Here is a 17,501-nt window from a genome sequence, read left to right on the forward strand (position 1 = left end):
TACGCTACATTGTCCAAATGATTTTCAGAAAGATTGATCAAACGAAAAAGAAAAAAAAAGTAAGGAAACGTGTGGCATATAGATAGCCTGTGGGTCCATGGCCTTAAACTGTTTTTTTTTTTTGCGTAGAGCGCGCTTTTTATGTAGAGTGAACAATTTGGTGCAATGTGTATATAGAGGAAGCGTGGATTTCTTACAGGACTTCTTAAAGGGCCCCTCACCAGGCCCCATAGCAATACTTTTGTTATACGCTGGAACTTGTTACGTGTCCTCTAGGGAGTGTTCTGCCGCAAACATTTTTCAAGTCGGCTCCCCATTATTAGCCGAGATAGAAATATTTCAGTGCCGCGAACCCATGATTTCAGCAGGCGGGCTCCACTGCATAGCGAGACTCCCTCTCCACTGGCCCAGTCTAGCCTTCGCAAGCGAAATTCCTTCCCTGCTTTCTCCCATGCCGGACCTCGAGGATCACGTGACGGATACGTCCCAGTCCCCGCCGCCATTTCTTTCTTGTTCTCTGTTTTTTTTCCGGCGCTCCGCACTTCCGCTGATGGCGTCGCGCGCGAGCTGCTGTCCCGTTCGCGCAGCGCACGATTTTGCGCGCTGTGCACAAGCAAACATGACTAGCGGTATAATTCAGTGCTACACGAATACTGAGGCAGAACGAGCTGATCGCAGAGCATGATCACGCGCTGGAGCACGGTATAGAAAATGGCATAGTTTCGGTACCTACGCACGTGACCGCACGACCATGGTAACAAGCAGACGAAGCAGAAGTACATCTCTCTTGCTTCGGTGCGAAGTAAAGCAAAAAGCACGCAGACATTCCGTTTGTGGGTTTTATTATTTCTCTACACTTCAATTCGTCAGTTCAAGCAACAGTTCGCACAGATAACAGATGGTGTCTTGAATAATTATCGAAGTCACGTGTCACCACGAGCGACGTCACACTGCTGACTCGAGTACGTAGGCGCAGGGACGCGACTACGTCATACTCAGGCTTGGAACGCGGTGGCCGCGAGGAGAAGGAAAAACGGCGATCGGTTTGAAATTTCAGATCTTTCCGAGGCGCGTAGCGATGTAATGCTTAGCAGACACGATAATTATCCCGCAATGTATGCTCTGCGCTCGTCAGCTCAAAATGACCAGACCTGGTGAGGGGCCCTTTAAGAGGAAACCTACACACTCCATATACCAAGGCGTGAAATAATTTTTGTGAAAATCTAATCCGTTAAATTTTGTTATCTAGTCGAATGTGCGTTTCGATCTCTCGGGCAAGCCCTGTCTTCTACTTCTAGTAATCCAGTGGAAGGATTAGAACTGCGCTATTCACCACAGACCATCTTTTTTTAGGCGAAGCTTTCTTCGCTAGCCCTCAATGATTTTTACCGACCGTGGCTGGATGCTGCTGTCCTGCCCCAAATCTCGTACGCAGAACAGCAACTACCACCTTTTTCAACCTTCATGGGTGCTCTCTGGCTGCTGGCCTTGTTTTCTACATAATTAGACCCAAAGATAAAACAAATGATACCTAAATGGTCTCGCTGCAACAAACATACGTTACCAAGAGCAGAATTCCTACAACAAAGCCGTTCGTTCGGTTGGTCGAGAGTAGCCCCTCGGATCCCCTCGTTAAAGCGATAATTCTGATGTACTTAAAGCGGCTTTTAAGTCAGTCGATCGGTCAGTAAGTCAGGAGTGGCCCCTCGGGTTCCTTTACCAGAGAGAGCTATTAGCATTTTTAAGATAGTTGAAGCACTTTTCCGTCAGTCGGTCGATCAGTCGGTCTAGTGTGGTCCCTCGGATTCCCTTATTAAAGTGATTAGCATCGTCTGCAATCTCCGGGTGCTTCGAGCGCTTCCAATGTCTATCTATCTGATCGCCTATCTGCCTATCTGTCAGTCTATGTCTCCCACCGTTTTCCAGTTTACTTGGGTCACTGCGCAGTGGTCATGGTCTAATGCAGTGGTCATGGTCTAGATCATAAGGCTGCTGCGCTCCGGGAACTACGTTCGAAACCAACCACTGGACAAATATGAGTCACTGATTATGGGACAGTGGGTATCTGCTGCTCATCAATGAACTGCCGCGATTAGAACAGCGACCCTCGACAACCCGCCCCCACTCGCCCCAGTGCGCGAGAATTAAACCACAGACGAGGGTGCCCCAGTTAGCACTGGTGCGCAGTTTCTCAAGAATGCTACAAGTTGTGATTCTCATTGTCATTGTGATTGTGAATAACCACTAGCACGGATTCCAACTATAACGTTGAGCTAGGGATCCAGATGTCTTGTACAATATTTCCTGCGTACTTTTCCTATTTTGAATAAGCTTGAAAAATTTAGTAAGCATGGCGCGAAAAGGCATTACCGCTATGTGGCTTCTTCAACGAGCGTTTTTCGTCACTGCGACAGCACAAGCGGGACCTCCGAGACCGCATCGGTCGATCTCCAAGGTCGGGGCACAAATTCGTATAGCACCACTGCGGGGCCTCCGAGATCGTCGAGGCAGAGACGTACGTCATGCGATTTCGAAAGCCGCGCTCACTGCTGTGGAATCAAAGAGAGAATACTGAAACCTTACTCTGCCAATAAACTCCCGGAGATTGGCTAAACGAGAAGTTGTTTCGCTACAATGTGCAGTCGATTGGATGTGAAAAAGAATTCGTACGTGCATATTTCGAGCTAAATATTAAGCTTTCTTAGAATATTTTGGCTCCCTTCAGGTGAGATAAAACGAGATGATTATATAGGTATTTAAGATGCCGATGATCTACATAACTTCTCTGCATCTAAGCGCTTAATTATACAGTAGGAGACATTCAAGATTCGTTGTTTTACCGCATGCTCTGCATTAAAATTAAGCCACCAAGTTGTCTCAATACGTCCACTACTGGTGCATGTAACGGTGAAAATAAAAAAAAATTAAATTATAGGGTTTAACGTGTCAAAACCACTTTCTGATTATGAGGCACGCCGTAGTGGAGGACTCCGGAAATTTCGACCACCTGGGGTTCCTTAACGTGCACCTAAATCTAAGCACACGGGTGTTTTCGCATTTCGCCGCCATCGAAATGCGGCCGCCGAGGCCGGGATTCGATCCCGCGACCTCGTGCTCAGCAGCCCAACACCATAGCCACTGAGCAACCACGGCGGGTACGGTGAAAATAGGCGCTGTTAGAAAGCTGGGTCACGTACGAATTTCCATCTACATTGCCAGAAAGTACGTGGATAATGACCAGGAGCACGCATGTTTACTTATGCCTATTATAAAAAAGGACACTTGAAAAAATAGTTGCTGTTACCACATGCCGTTTACCGTGTGTAGTGTGAAGTACGACATAAAACACACGATTTACATAACAAGTTTTACTCACATTACTTTAGTGCCGCAAAGACGGCAATACGACTTCCCCGCGTACCCTCCCCCCACCCTGCTGAGGATCGCAGGCCTCGTCCTTATATGCATATGAAGTCGTACTTAAAGCGGAAAATTAACCGTGAGAGAGAGAAGTAAAAAAAAAAAGATCATAATGAAATTTCGGCGCTAAGCTCTATATTGCGCACAAATATGGCTGCTTCTAAAGCAAATTACCATGACGTGACATTACCTAATTTTATGAAGCACGATCTGCACCGTTTTTGGCGCCATTTGTCGCATAATAACGAAGGTCCAAGTGACATTGTCGCTAATGGCGAACTTGTGTCGGACAACTCGCGTATGGCAGTACGTGTCAAGGATTTTTTTCGATCTGTCTTTACTGACATTTCTGCAGATGGTCTTTTTCCCCTCTAACTAGAATCCCCGTACACATCATCAATGCCTAATATTCAAGTTTCCCATGAAGGCATTGTAGCTCTTTTGCTTAAAATTAACGATGAGAAATCTGCAGCTCCAGACGGCATACCAAATGCCTTTGTGCGTAGATATGCGGAATGGGTAGCTCACTATCTAGAGATTATTTTTATTTCTTCGTTAAAGCAAAAACTAGTCCCAGATGACTGGCTAGTCGCTTTTGCGACTAGCCAGTCATTCCGGTTTAGTCATTCCGGTTCATTCCATTCCATTCCAGCCAGCCATTCCGGTTCACAAGCCTGGCGAAAGGCAACATATTGGAAACTATCGGTCCATTTCACTCACGTGTGTATGCTGCAAACTACTTGAACACATAGTCTCAAAGTCAATCTACGCCTACCTTGAAGACAAGAAAGCTTTTTTTCCCAACCAGCACGGATTTCGACAGCACATTTCGACTGTCACACAGTTGATAGAAACAACCAAAGATTTTTCAGCTTCCTTGAATAATAGAAAGCAGGTCGACGCTATATTTTAGATTACTCGAAGGTTTTCGATCTGGTCGTACATAACGAATTAATTAAAAAAACTTATGGAAATGAACATAAATTATGATGTTATGTGGATCCGCTCATATCTTATAGATCGGGCACAATGCGGCGAAAAAGATGGTAACAAATCTAACCAATTAAAAATAACATCAGGCGTTTCACAGGGATCCGTTTTAGGACACTTCTTTCTCTAGTTTACATAAATGACATTGCTCATCACATAAGTAACGATATAACCATCCGGTTATTTGCAGACGACTGTTTACTATATAATGAAATCAATAACCAAAACGATCAGGTGTCACTTAGTCAAGCCCTTAAAGCTGTAGAAGTCTGGACCGCAAAAAGTAAAATGAAAATTAACGAATCTAAATCAGTCATGCTCAGAGTTACAAACAAAACAAAGCATGTTATTGAGTGTAATTATGAGATGAACTCAACAATTCTAACTGAAGCTGAAGCGCCAAAATACCTAGGTTTAACAATTTCGAAAGACTTCAGTTAGAAATCACACGCAGACAGTATTTGTGGAGCTGCAGAAAAAAAGTTATGGTTCCTTCGCCGAAAATTAAAGCTAGCAACCACACCCGTCAAACTACTTGGATATTTAACTTACATTATGCCGACGTTATAAGGTATGCCAGTGTCATTTGGGATCCGTTTCAGTCACGATTAATAAACCGCATTGAGAAGATACGGAGAAAGTCTGCAAGGTTCATTGTTTCCTGGTATTATCGTGCTGACTCTTGCGAAATGCTTCGGTTGCTTGATTTGCCGCCACTGGCTCAACGGCGGAAGTTGGCTAAACTTTATTTCTTTTTTTGTTATCGAAAGTCCACTTCAATATTGAAACCACACCCTATCTTGCTCCCAGGTAGGCTAGAAACGTCAGGTCAAGCACTCATTGCATGTTCTCAATTCCAAAAGCATATCTGCACATGTGCGCTTATTCATTTTTTCCGCGAACGATTAAGGAATGGAACAGTTTCCCGGCGCCTGTTTTGCAGCCGAGTACCATTAAAATCCGAGGAACGCGTTAAAAAACTTTTATTACATAGAATCTTAGTGGTGTCGTGCAAACGTCACACTATTCTAGAAATACATACAATATTCTTTGTTTTATGCTGTTTCCGATATCACTGTCACAATGTTACAAACATGTATCTCTTAGCCAAAATATTGTATTTGTATTTGGTTATTAATGTTTTGCATCGTATTTCCAACATTCATAGCTTCATGTCCCATTTACGTTTGTAAGGTGTATACATTTTTTACGCTATGTGCAAACTTGCTGTACCCACCCAGTTACGGCCAAGACGGCCAACAGTATTTGAAAATAAATAAAATATACGTATCACGCCAGTGATGCGCATGCGTCAACTAATACAACGATGGTGACATGAGTGCGTGAAGCGCCCGCCTGGCGGTGATCTACAAAATTTGTTAAGACATCTAAGAAATATGTGTATCATAAAGAAAAAAACTCGTGTGAGGGACTGGGTGCGTAATGCCTTCTGACACGCAACATTACAAGAAGCGAATCATGTTTGAAAGCTGCGCCAACTCCGCGGAACTTTCATGCGATGTTCAATCATATTGTCACGAAAAACAAACAGGAGAGCAAACACACTGAGCAAAAAAGCCAACTGTTTGGCACATCACGTGTTCTAATCGACATGGCGGAAACGTTTGGGAAGCGATTCTTCCATGTTTTCCGGAATGCGAAGCTCTTGCCAGAAGATGGGACCAAGACGAAAAGGGTTGTTCGTTTTTGACAGCGTAAAGGATGGCGTCCACATCACATACTCCCCTCACAGCCTCCGAGATGGCTTTCCTTGTAAACCGATCTCGAACGCCACGCATTACAGCACTGTAGGCCATGGAAGCAACCGGTAACGTCATGACAGCCATTTCTATAGGACAACGCCTACGAAGCGAGTGAACATGCTTTGCCGTCCAAAGGCGGCTATTACTCGAAGGCAACGGCCACGTACAGGCAGTCGTCATGGACGAGACCATTCTTCTCAACCTGCTTCCAGCTGACCTTCTCCGACTGTATCCACTTCGGCGCGACGTCAGCCTGAGGCCTCTTCAAGGACTCCGCGTCCTTTTCCGGGCATATGTTCACTGGAACTCTGATGTCGCTGCCTTCTTTCTTGGCGTGGGCGACGCTCAGCGTGACCCGCTTGGCGAACGGCCATTCTGCTACGTCGTCCTTGCCGCCGGCGCAGAGGGCGAAGAGCAGGAAGACGCCGGAAAGTTTGCCCCACGACCTTTCGAACTTGCACGCCAAGTTGAACGTGTACCCATCCAGCGTGTGAGGCTGGCCGAGTCTTAGCGTCGGGTCTTCGGCCTTGCGCATGGACGCGACGCCCACAAACTTGCAGATCGTTGCCGTGCCTGTGAAGAAGCCAAAGACGACCTTCGTAAAAGAAAAAGAAAGACTAAATAACAATCACTTCGCAAGTGTGCAAATCCGAGCAACTGAAGTATAGAAGTCGCGCCCTTGGGAAAGTCCTGTTGTCACTGCACGTAATCTACTCGAGACTTTGCAAGCGCTTCACTATACACTGTGAACTAATTTACACCCTTGAGGGAACATAAGGGTGTAAATTGGTCCATAACTCACACCCCTACACCCAAAAAGGGCTAAGGGTGTGAGTAACAGACCAAGTTGCACCCTTAATTACTCTGAACAGGGTATATTAGTTTACAGTGTGTCTGGGCTTTTAAAAAGTATGTACACCCTTTGACGCTTATCTTGTCTCACAACAATAATCGTCATCTGTCTCGCTCGTATTTCCTTCTTTGACGCTGCGAGCCCGGTACTCCCAAGTTACGAACGGCTTGAGCGTTATCAGCGTGACACAGCATTCTCGACAGGAAAGTTGCGAGCGCTGAGTTTTCAAGAAAGGAAACGCAAGCAAGTCAGATGACGATTATTCTTTTGTGGCAAATATACATCCCAACGGGTGTACATTTGTGTAAGAGCGTACTGTCCATATATTTTGTTGATGTGTGCAATTGTTACCTTTAGGCAACCAGGTATACCCTCACCATCCCTTTACAAGTGTGTTGGCGCATATGTGCTCGGTATGCTTTGATATGTATCGACTCTTTATTTGTGGTATCTGTATGCTTGTTTAGTAATGGTTATCCCTAGCTCTTTTCTCTCTCTCATTTGTTGACTGGACGCAAACACTGCTGAAAGATTGAGGTTGCCTAGATCAAGCCATGGAAGCTTTCTAAAATAAGCTTTCTACTCATGCAAGGCACCCATTCTATAAATTTGTATTTCTCACGTGGAAAAATAAAAAAAATGGAATTTCATGCTCTACGTAAATATGGGGATTAACGTCGTCTCGGATCTCCACATTTAGAGGCGGTAGTAAAGAGAGTAATTTTGACCACTAGAGTCTCCTCCTCCTCCTCCTCCACCTCCTCCTCCTCCTCCTCCTCCTCCTCCGCATCATCATCATCATCATCACCCCCCACCAGCACCACCAGCTTATTGTTTTATGTCCACTGCAGGACGAAGGCCTCTATAGCGATCGCCATTTACCCCTGCCTTACGCTTGCCGGTTCCAACTTGCACCTGCGAAGTTCCTCATTTCATGACCCCACGTAATTATTTGCCGTCCACGACTGCGTTTCCCTCCCTTCCCTAGGTACAGAAATCTTTGACACCTAAATCATAGTACACGGGGGTTTCTGGATTCCGCCCCAGGAGTGACGCGGCTGCCGCGACAGCGAATCGAACCCTCGACCTCGTGGTGCGACAGACAAACCCTGCAAGCGCGCTCCGGCGCACGTGGTCTGAGCTAACCAATACGGCGAACCGCGGGCTAGAATCGTAATGGGCAATGCCTAAAACATGGCGTAAATGACGTGTTTGAGGCTTCCAAATAATTGCTTCCGGTGCATAGCCTTCGAGATCTGTTTCCGTTATACAGAGATTGGCATCGTGGGGAGGGGGGGGGGCGGGGGAAGTGGCGTGGATTCAATAACATGCAGACCGGTGACATCATCCTTTGCACCATCCGTACCAACAACCATCCAAGGTTTCAAAAAGAGCATGTCTCAACTGGAGGCCCGAAGTGGCCTCCTGGACCAGGCGGAGAAGGTAGCCAGTATCACTGGTGTTTCGGAATAAGGACCCACCCACACGCTTCCTCCGGCCCTACGCCTTCCCTTATTTCTCCTTTTCCCTATCGCTTGATTAACCAATAAAGTTTTTTTTTTCATCCATCCATCTCAACTGCGCTAGTAGCGAGACGGTGGCCATGTTATCTGCCAGGGCAGGCTAGATGTGTGGCGAAGCCCACTCACGGAACTCTTCCTCTGATCGTCCACTGAATGCACCAACCTGTCTCGGAATCGCACCAGCTGTAACGTTGGGAGGTCCGGTCCCCTTGTTCGCCTTCGCCTTGAGGGTCCAGAAAATCGAGGAAGTTGGCAAGCGAGTTGGCCCTGTGTCGAAGCGCCGAAATCTTGGCGTCGCCGGCGGGATCGTGGAGCGACGCCTTGTTCAGCCCATCCTGAAGGTCCCTCAGCGCTGACGCCAGGCGCATTACGTCCTCGGCGTTGAAGCTCACCCTGCCATCGGACGACACGCCGCTGCTGCTGGTGGTATGTTTGGAAAGACGGATGGGTGTTAAAGGGGTTAACGACATGATATTTTCGACTATTAATTCTTAGTGTTAACAGCAAGTATTGGACCTCAAAAACCCTAAGAAATAAATAGCAGCAACCCGCGGAGCACCGTGAGTAACTTAATATAATAGATTTTCTAAAGCCGGTTTCGGTTTCGTTTCACGGGAGGTTACTGTGTCGTAACGTCCCGACAAGGTATCCGGTGATACGGTGACCGCGTGCTGTCACGTTACAGTGCGTGATCACGTGCGAGGAGGACACTGCAATGTTTTGACGTTCACTCCAGCTCGCTCGGCTGTCTGGCAGCTAGACCGGCCCTTACAACGAGCAGCAGCATATACAAGGCGACCGAGCGAGTCGGTCGCGAGTGTCAAAACGTCGCAATGTGCTGCTACCACGTGCCCACATACGGTACCGTTCTGTCGTTTGTGATACTTTTGTATTCGGCTTTAGCACGTTCTTACGAAAACTGTCAATATGAACCAACTCTCCCAAACAATAGTATTGCTCCTTGTACAGCTTTGCTGTCTTTGATGCATCACTTCCTTAGATTGACATATATCTGCGAAGAATTGCATATTTTTTTTCACTTCGAACGCTATTCTTCTTAAAAGCCTGCGATTGTTGAATTAAATGACTACCGGTGGTCAGCCCAGGAAGTCATCACACGAATCATTGATTAATTAATCCAACTACATCAGTTACCTTTTCAATTACAAACCTATACGGCGCGTGTACACAATGGAAAATCTCTGGTAATCGCCACAAAATTTTACAACACTTTAAAAAAATACCTGCCGTCGAATTGCTTTGTTAAATTTTCCTCCTTACGCAAGTTCACACGGAACCGCGAAGCACAGCTTGCTGTTCAAGCCCCCTGTGGCGTATATCGTGGGTGGCGCAAAATGAAGACTCGCTATTCTTGCGACAAAAAGCGGTCCGTATCGCTCCTGCTGCTTAAGTGATGTATGCGCTCAATCGGAAGCTGCGCAATGTGCTCGAAGTGCCAATCAGAACCAAGGTTGGTCTTCTGTAAGCGCACACCTAGTCGAGACGGGTCCACTTTGTCCGCTGCTGAAGCTCTGATTGGCTGGCACCGAGTACCAGCGAGGAAGGAACAGGCGCCGAGAGCGAGCGCGTCCTACAGATAGCAAGCCTGCACACTCTTCTGTATGGCATCATGCTACTGGGACACCCAAAATTTCCATTGCCAAGCCCGGCGTGACGAAAGCGGTGACGTCAAAATCACTACGGCTTACTCAGGAGCATCCCCGTTAGCCTCTATGACAGTCGGGTAAAGAAGCGTGACGTCACAGATTGAAGTGCACCGGCCCTGTGGTATCTAGGAGGCGTTGCCACAGCCAGTTTCCTCATCGCTAGTTGAGCTCCAGCCAATCAGCGGCTGCCGAAATGGAGAGTCCACTATACGTGGAAATTTACAGAATACTCCCTCCAGACGGAGGGATGAGGGATGTGAGATTTTAGCTTTCATTTTGCCCTACCAGTCTACGCCATTGGGGGGCTGTATACAGCGAGCTGCGCTTCCTGGTGCCGCGTGCATTAATCAGATAGATTTAACGAATGATGATGACGATGATGATGGCGACGTAGACCATAAGCGTTACGTCTTGAGTGAGTTGGTTGTACATGCTTCTTTAGAGACTTCTGAGCGCACAAAGACAGTACGTCGAAGGAAGAAGGGACACACACATGGTGTGTGTCCCTTCTTCCTTCGACGTACTGTCTTTGTGCGCTCAGAAGTCTCTAAAAGAACCACGTAAACCATAAGCCCGCCCTATTATACCTCCAGTCATCGCCTCCCACGCATCCGACGTAATGCTCGAAGACGTCCTTGCGGGCGACCTCACCCGCGCACTTGGAGCACTGCACGCGACCGTGGAAGCAGTCCACCACGAAGTGCTGCTCGAGCTCTGCCAGCTTCCCGGCGAAGTCGCACCCTTCGCCGTCTCCGGCGTAGTTGAAGCAGAACACCCGGCGCTCGCCGAGGTCGCGCCGCGGGAAGGGCATGGTCTGCACGTCTTCGCCGTCGAAGCTGGCGCCCTCTATGGGACAGAGGCGACCCGCGTCCACGGCCTGGCCCTCGCAGGACTCGCACAGGACGTGGGTGCAGGGTAGCAACTTGAGCACCGAGGCCACGACGCCGCACAGCGCGCAAACCCGGATCTTGGGCAAGGGCTCGGCGAATCGCAGAGTGCGCCATTCGAGGAAGTCGCCGAAGCCGGTCATGCGGTACTGGCGGCCCGTCGGCTCCATCTTCCCGGAGACAGAGGGCGTTGCTTCTGCGTAAAAAGAAATCGCCCAGTAAAGTGAACGTGTCGGCTAGTTGGTTGAACATTCTCGAACCAGGGAACAACACGAAAGACGAGGACGCAAACAGAGGCACAGATAAAGCACACGTATAGCGCTGCGCGGGGTTGTGGCTGTTGTTGTTGTTCCTCCACACAAATGGCACGTAGCCAAAGTGGGCGAGAAGAAAAGGGGTTGGCCGAGGGACCCGATTTTTATTAGTCATATCATGAGAAACCAACAAACACTGACACCAAGGGCAACATAGGGGAAGTTGCTTCTGTTTAATAAATGAAATGAAAAGACAAATTAATAGAAATGAAAGAGGATGTAAAAAACAGCTTGCCGCGGGTGGGGAATGATCGCGCAACATGAGAAGGTTGTGGGATCGTTGCCCAGATGCGGCAAGTTGCTTTTTCATCCACTTTCATTTCCATTCATTTATCGCTTCTTTATTTCATTTATTGAGCACAAGTAATTACCCCTATGTTGTTCTTGGTGTCATTGTTTGTTGGCTTCTTTTGATATAGCCAAAGTGGGGAAATCAGCCAGCTGATTGGAGAAAATGGGCTGTTTGGAGAAAATGGGCTGTTTGGAGAAAATTGATGAAAAGACAGTTCAGAAAAAAAAAAGATACTAGGGGAAGACAAATTCTGCTCAGTGTTCAAAGTATTATAGAGTCATCACGCTAAAGTGAATAGAAAAACATGTAAATAATTATCATAATTTACTGTTTTAGGAAGGTAGCCGATTGGTGTCAAGAGTAGATATTTTCATGGCTGTGCAAACGTCTTGGTGGATGTACCATAACGTGGAAGCTGCTCCAAAGGAAAGCAAGAAGGGGACGTTGATGCTGAGGCCAAACTTGTTGACAGGGTACTCGAGCACCCTTCTTCTTGCTGAGGAAAATATAGGCATGCAAGGAGAAAGCGTCCAATTGTTTCCAGTCCCCAGCACTGTGTGCACAAAGGTGATGCCGCCAAACCAGCTCTGTGTGTATAGAAATTTAGTGCCGGGATGCGGCAGCGTAGCCTAGTTGGTGTAAACTCTAATTTGCGTGTTGGGCAGAATTTACGGCTCCAGGGGAATAGTAGATGGCGGCAGTCAGAATTCGATGCCAGGTTAGACTTACATAACTCCTTCATCATCGTTAATCTCCTAAACCCAGCGGCAGTGATATATGCCGGGTTGGGGGAACGGCAGTAACTGAAGGGCCACCCAGAGAAGCATTTACTAATGAGTCGGCACACTCATTCAAAGGCAAACCTTTGTGCCCAGGCAACCAAATGAAACGAAGGAAACGCAAATCAGACGGAGATACAGTACAACGTTTGCCAAATTTCTGAGTCGCTACACCTTGTAAGCGATGAACACAGAGAGAGTGAGTATATAGGTGATAATAGCTACTCACGAATGAGAGGGGTTCGATCTGTGCAGTGCTAAAACTAAAGCTAAGAATCCTGCTAGATAAGTAGGAGTAAAATCAGCAAGTCTAATTGAACAGGACTAATCTAGCGAATGAGGAAAAATACCTGCACCTGCCTTTTCATTGCTCTGCGACGCATCTGTCGCTACAACAGCGTTGGCCTGGTTATGAATAAAATCCATCAAGTCATTGAGAATTCATGAAAATACCAATTTTTAATTATTTGGGCGGATGTTATCGAAAATAATTTCTAGACAGACAGACGGCAGTAGAATTTGCGGGATTTATCTCACAGAGTTTAACATTCAATGGCTGTAGGGCAGTGGCTACGGAGAAAAACCATCTGTGACGTATGAAAAACGGGGTCAATTGGACATTCAAAAAATATATACGATGGGCTGACTAACAACCACTGTCTGGTGTCTTCCGAAATGTGGCTCATACAGCCGTACAAAGGTTTGGACTGTGAGTAATCGAAACCTAGCCATTAACATTTTTATAGGCACTCGCACTTCCAGGTACAGTACAGCGCTCGCTACGAATTTGGGGAGGCAAAGACTGCGCGCATCCCGTTCTATTATAGAACAAGGGGGACGAATCCCATAAGCGGCACCTGCCGAAAACGTAACCCAGTCAAATTCTGATAGTGCCCGAACATACAGGATGTGCATCATTAGCAATGTGTCTCTTAGCACTCCACGGCCTGTCGGAGTATTACTCAGCCGTCGTAATATTCGGAGAGCACGGTCGCACCTTCTGCAGCAACATAGTCCATGTGCGGTCGCCAATTGAGTTTACCATTGTAAATCACCCCAATGTACTTGGTTTCTTCAACTTGGGGGATGAAATTGTTCGGCATAACAGATATATACATATACACTGGATTCTTTAGCGGGAAAACCAAAACAGCACTCTTGTTAACACTGAGAGACGGGTGAATTCCTTCCAGCCATTGTTCAAGAATTGTGAGATAATCTTGCAATCTATTTTATTTATTTATACTGTCGATCCCTTCAGGGATCATAGCAGGAAGGGCATTTACATAGTTATCTCACAATGTAACAATAATTAGCACGAGATCAGGATTACACGCAATACATAGACGATTAGCAAAGGCACACAATATAATAGGGAGAAAATAACGTAATACACTGTAATAATGTTACTAAAAACAAGAGGTAATCAAAAAGGTATCTCCGTATAAAAAGATATGTATAAAATAAGTATCCCGTAAGGAGACTGAATGCCATTTGCAGAAGCGAAGAACGCAATATTATTAGCATAAACATACGTGTTTACGTCAGGATGAGAAAATGTAACAATCATACAGCATGAGACAACGAGATAATGCGAAACGGTACCCACAGGAGTCCCGTTTATCGCACGTTCTTTACCTTCTCCTCGTACCCCCCAACCCCGCTTATCTCTCCATAGCAGCCGCAATCGGTGTGGTCCCTCACCAAATAATAAAAAAATGGTGCACAGGGAATTTGTAGATCTCAACAAACGTGTTCGTTTGGTCTGGTCGGTACACCTGTCAAACAACAGCTTTAAACAGCGCGACACAGGACACAGCGATGGAACCACGGGAACAGCGCTCCGTCGCGCGGTTTTTTTTTTCTTTTCTTTTTTTTTTTTTGCTGTGTCCTGCATCTCGCTGTTCAAAGCTGCTGTTTACCATCTACGGGCGCCTTTCTGGAAGTTCGATGGGCTGTTTATTGACAAATCCGAAGACTTACGGCTCTACTCTCTGTCGCGGTTTAAGTATACTAGGTCGATAGAATCTTGAAGCTGTTCAGTACGAACAGACGCAGGGAAATAAAGACGAAGCGTACGTTATACGGAGCAAGCTCGCAAACGTACAAGGTAGAAACACTGTTTGATAAAAAAAAAGTCAAGCAATAACAGTTCTCCGAAAACTACGCAAAAAAAAAAAGGGAAAGAGAAGTCAACGTTCACACGCCCTTAATCCTAGTCGATGAGTACCTATACAGACTTCCTGCGGGCGACCCGTTCGGAAGCTATTATTAATAGACCGAAGTGAAAATGGACTCGTTAAGGAGTTTAGTCTGACGTGGTTTAACGACATGCTTTAACCGTTAGCCACCTTTAGATATAGATCAGTGAACCGACAAATAATAAACATAAAAATAAAACACGCTACTTCTTCACTGCAGGACGAAGTCCTCTCCCTGCGATATCCTATAGCTATCACACCGGTCCTGCGGGAGCTGGCCCCCTTCCCATGCGTGCAAGTTGCCTAATTTCATCACGCCGCCCAGTTCTCTCCCGGCCTCGACTGCGCTCCCCTTTTCTCGAAGGCAACTCTAATAGACCACCTATAGTAGATCAACTCTGCCCTATGCCATCACATGGCCTGCCCCGACTATATTTTTCTCTTCTTCACCTCAACTACAGAATATCGACTACCCACGGTGGCTCTGCTTACGCCTTGCACAGCTCCAGTGGACAACCTGCAAGAATGTTCTACAAAAAAGTCCACACACAGTCCAGGTTCAGTCCTGTGAGGCCTAAGCTACGAAGCGAGCGTTTAATTGGCCCCCATTAGGATGCGTAGGCAGCCCACAATCCGATCCCAAATACATGACACTCACCTGCGCTGAAAGAAGGAGTTACTTGCACGCACGTATATCCACCGTCCGGTGCTTCGGACTAAAAAAAAAATCCTGCGAAATGGACTCCTCACTGGGAAAAGAAACTGGTCGGACCCTTTCTTCTTCGATGCTGCGTGTCTGATCCGGGCACGTCGACTACCTATGCACGACGCGAGTAGTTTGACGTAAGCCAGCAGCAATCGGTATCCGTCTCATAGCGGGGAAGTACGGACCGTTTCTGATAGGACGCACACGAGCGTATTGCACGTTTATCTCGGCCACGCGTCTCCCGGTGTGCGATAGGCGAGGTCGCTTTGAAGTGTCGAGAGTCGCGATAGCGGGAGGGGAACGAATGCCAGATAATCGAACCTCGAAGCACAAAGTGAGCACCTCGGTAACTGCTGCACCCTTTTTAGACCACGCATGGCGGAACAGGATTCTTTATAGGACATGTATTTGCCGCTCGACATATTCAGAGCAGCGCAGAAGACGCGTATCAGAGTTCCTGTCCGAATGTATTAAAGCGATGCTTGATATGCTTCTACAGAGAGTCCACCGACCTAGTAATTATTCTTTAAATTCATTAACATACCTACATTCGCCCTGAGACATTACTGTAGGGGGGTGTTATACATGAGTAAATGCAAAAAGTTACAAGCACGGCATAAAAGAATGTTTGTCCTAATTACAGGAGTGGACACAGATTACACTGGAACCAGCAGGTGAAAGCGGCACACTCAATGAAAACGATTGAAGTCATGTTGCACTCATGCACAAACACTGCTAGAGCACTGCAGAAAACATTTCAGTAGGGGCGGTGACAACAATGTTGGGAAGGGCGTTTCACTCTTTAATAGCTTGGGGGGAAAATGATGCTCGGAACGCAGATGTACCGCACGAATATTCGCCCACATTTTGCTGTTGTCCCTTCGTCTGGATACGTACGTGGGAGGCTGAAGGTACACATATCGATTTATTGCCACCTCTTCAAACACAATCTGTTGAAAAAATGAGCACCTAGAAAAGGCGCGCCGGAGTTTTAGAGTGTCCCACGAGACAGTGTGCTTTAGACCTGTAACGCTAACATCATGACTATACACGTTAGTAACAAACCGCACAGCACGATACTGTATTGCGTCCAACTTGTTCAAAAGAATTATAACGTTCGGGTCCCAGACCACTACAGCGTACTCTAGAATTGACCGAATATTAGAAAAGTACAGTAGTTGTTTCACATCTTGACTGGATTTTAAAATTTCCTTTTAATGAAATTAAAAACACGTCCGGCTTTTAAGGTGATGTAGTCCACATGTTTATTCCACGAGAGCTCTGACGAAAAAAAAAAAGAACCCCAAGATATTTTGCCTGATCTACTTTTTCGATTAAAACGTTTTCTAAATTATAGTTGTGGAGAATGTTAGCCCTCTTTCTGCTAAAGTTAATAAAACTACATTTTCTTGAATTAAGGTTCACGTGCCATTTACGACACCAAGCGAGTATTCGGCCAAGGTCACCCTGCAGGGACAAAGGATCAACGTCCCTGTCTATGTCCCTACAGACCACGCAATCGTTTGCGCATAACCGTATTTTCGATGTAATATTCGAGGTGATGTCATTGTTGTATGTGAGGAATAAAAGCGGTTCTAAAACAGACCCTTGTGGCACCCCCCGAAGTGACAGCAGCACATTTTGATTCATAGCCGTTTATAACCACCCTTTGTGAGCGCCTCGACAAATAATTCTGCGCCCAGTTAAGCGTGGAATCAGGGAGGCAAAGGTGAGACATCCTGAGTAGTAAGACAGAATGGGGAACAGTATCGAAGGCTTTTTTAAAGTCTAATAAAATGCAGTGCACTTGATTCCCAGCATCAAATGAAAAAAAAGGGAAAATTCAAGCAATAATGTTAAGCCTGTCCCATAATATTGCTTCTTCCGAATAGAAATTTTAGTTCGCGATGCATCTTTTTTTTATAGCTCTGTCTTCTAGCTATACGTTCATCTTTGCAACTTGATGTGTTTCAAGTTTGTGAGCATTTCTGCTGTTGGCAACTCGGGGAGCCGGTTTGTGTACATTCTTCACTCCAGCACAGGCACGCGTTGGGGCCACATTCACTTGTGGAGTACCACTATGCAGTGCAGCGTAAATGATAAAAA

The 17,501-nt window shown here is 46.4% G+C and overlaps 1 protein-coding gene across 3 annotated transcripts; it reads right to left on the reverse strand.

The window, feature by feature from the left end:
* Positions 1 to 5,378: 5,378 nt before the first annotated feature.
* On the reverse strand, positions 5,379 to 15,585 carry LOC142557353 (uncharacterized). 3 transcript variants are annotated; one of them, XM_075669124.1, is made up of 4 exons: positions 15,348 to 15,585; positions 10,804 to 11,299; positions 8,713 to 8,969; positions 5,379 to 6,746 (listed from the first exon to the last, which is right to left on the reverse strand). In XM_075669124.1, the coding sequence occupies exons 2-4, from the start codon at positions 11,271 to 11,273 to the stop codon at positions 6,316 to 6,318; spliced, it is 1,158 nt and encodes a 385-aa protein (XP_075525239.1). In that variant the 5' UTR covers positions 11,274 to 11,299; positions 15,348 to 15,585; the 3' UTR covers positions 5,379 to 6,315. The 3 variants fall into 3 exon arrangements, with proteins under 3 accessions (XP_075525239.1, XP_075525240.1, XP_075525238.1); XM_075669125.1 differs by lacking the exon at positions 15,348 to 15,585 and having other exon boundaries at positions 8,713 to 8,966; positions 10,804 to 11,307; XM_075669123.1 differs by lacking the exon at positions 15,348 to 15,585 and having other exon boundaries at positions 10,804 to 11,307.
* Between the last annotated feature and the right edge of the window lie 1,916 nt (positions 15,586 to 17,501).

The sequence above is a fragment of the Dermacentor variabilis genome, chromosome 9, assembly GCF_050947875.1.
Source record: "Dermacentor variabilis isolate Ectoservices chromosome 9, ASM5094787v1, whole genome shotgun sequence".
Classification (NCBI taxonomy): domain Eukaryota; kingdom Metazoa; phylum Arthropoda; class Arachnida; order Ixodida; family Ixodidae; genus Dermacentor; species Dermacentor variabilis.

Excerpts from the sequence above, each read along its gene's own strand:
- LOC142557353 (XM_075669124.1), bottom strand. The coding sequence starts at position 11,273 with ATGGAGCCGACGGGCCGCCAGTACCGCATGACCGGCTTCGGCGACTTC. Across the intron at positions 8,970-10,803 it reads GTGGGAGGCGATGACTGGAG|CAGCAGCGGCGTGTCGTCCG; the intron begins GTATAATAGGGC and ends ACATACCACCAG. Across the intron at positions 6,747-8,712 it reads CTGGTGCGATTCCGAGACAG|GCACGGCAACGATCTGCAAG; the intron begins GTTGGTGCATTC and ends GCTTCTTCACAG.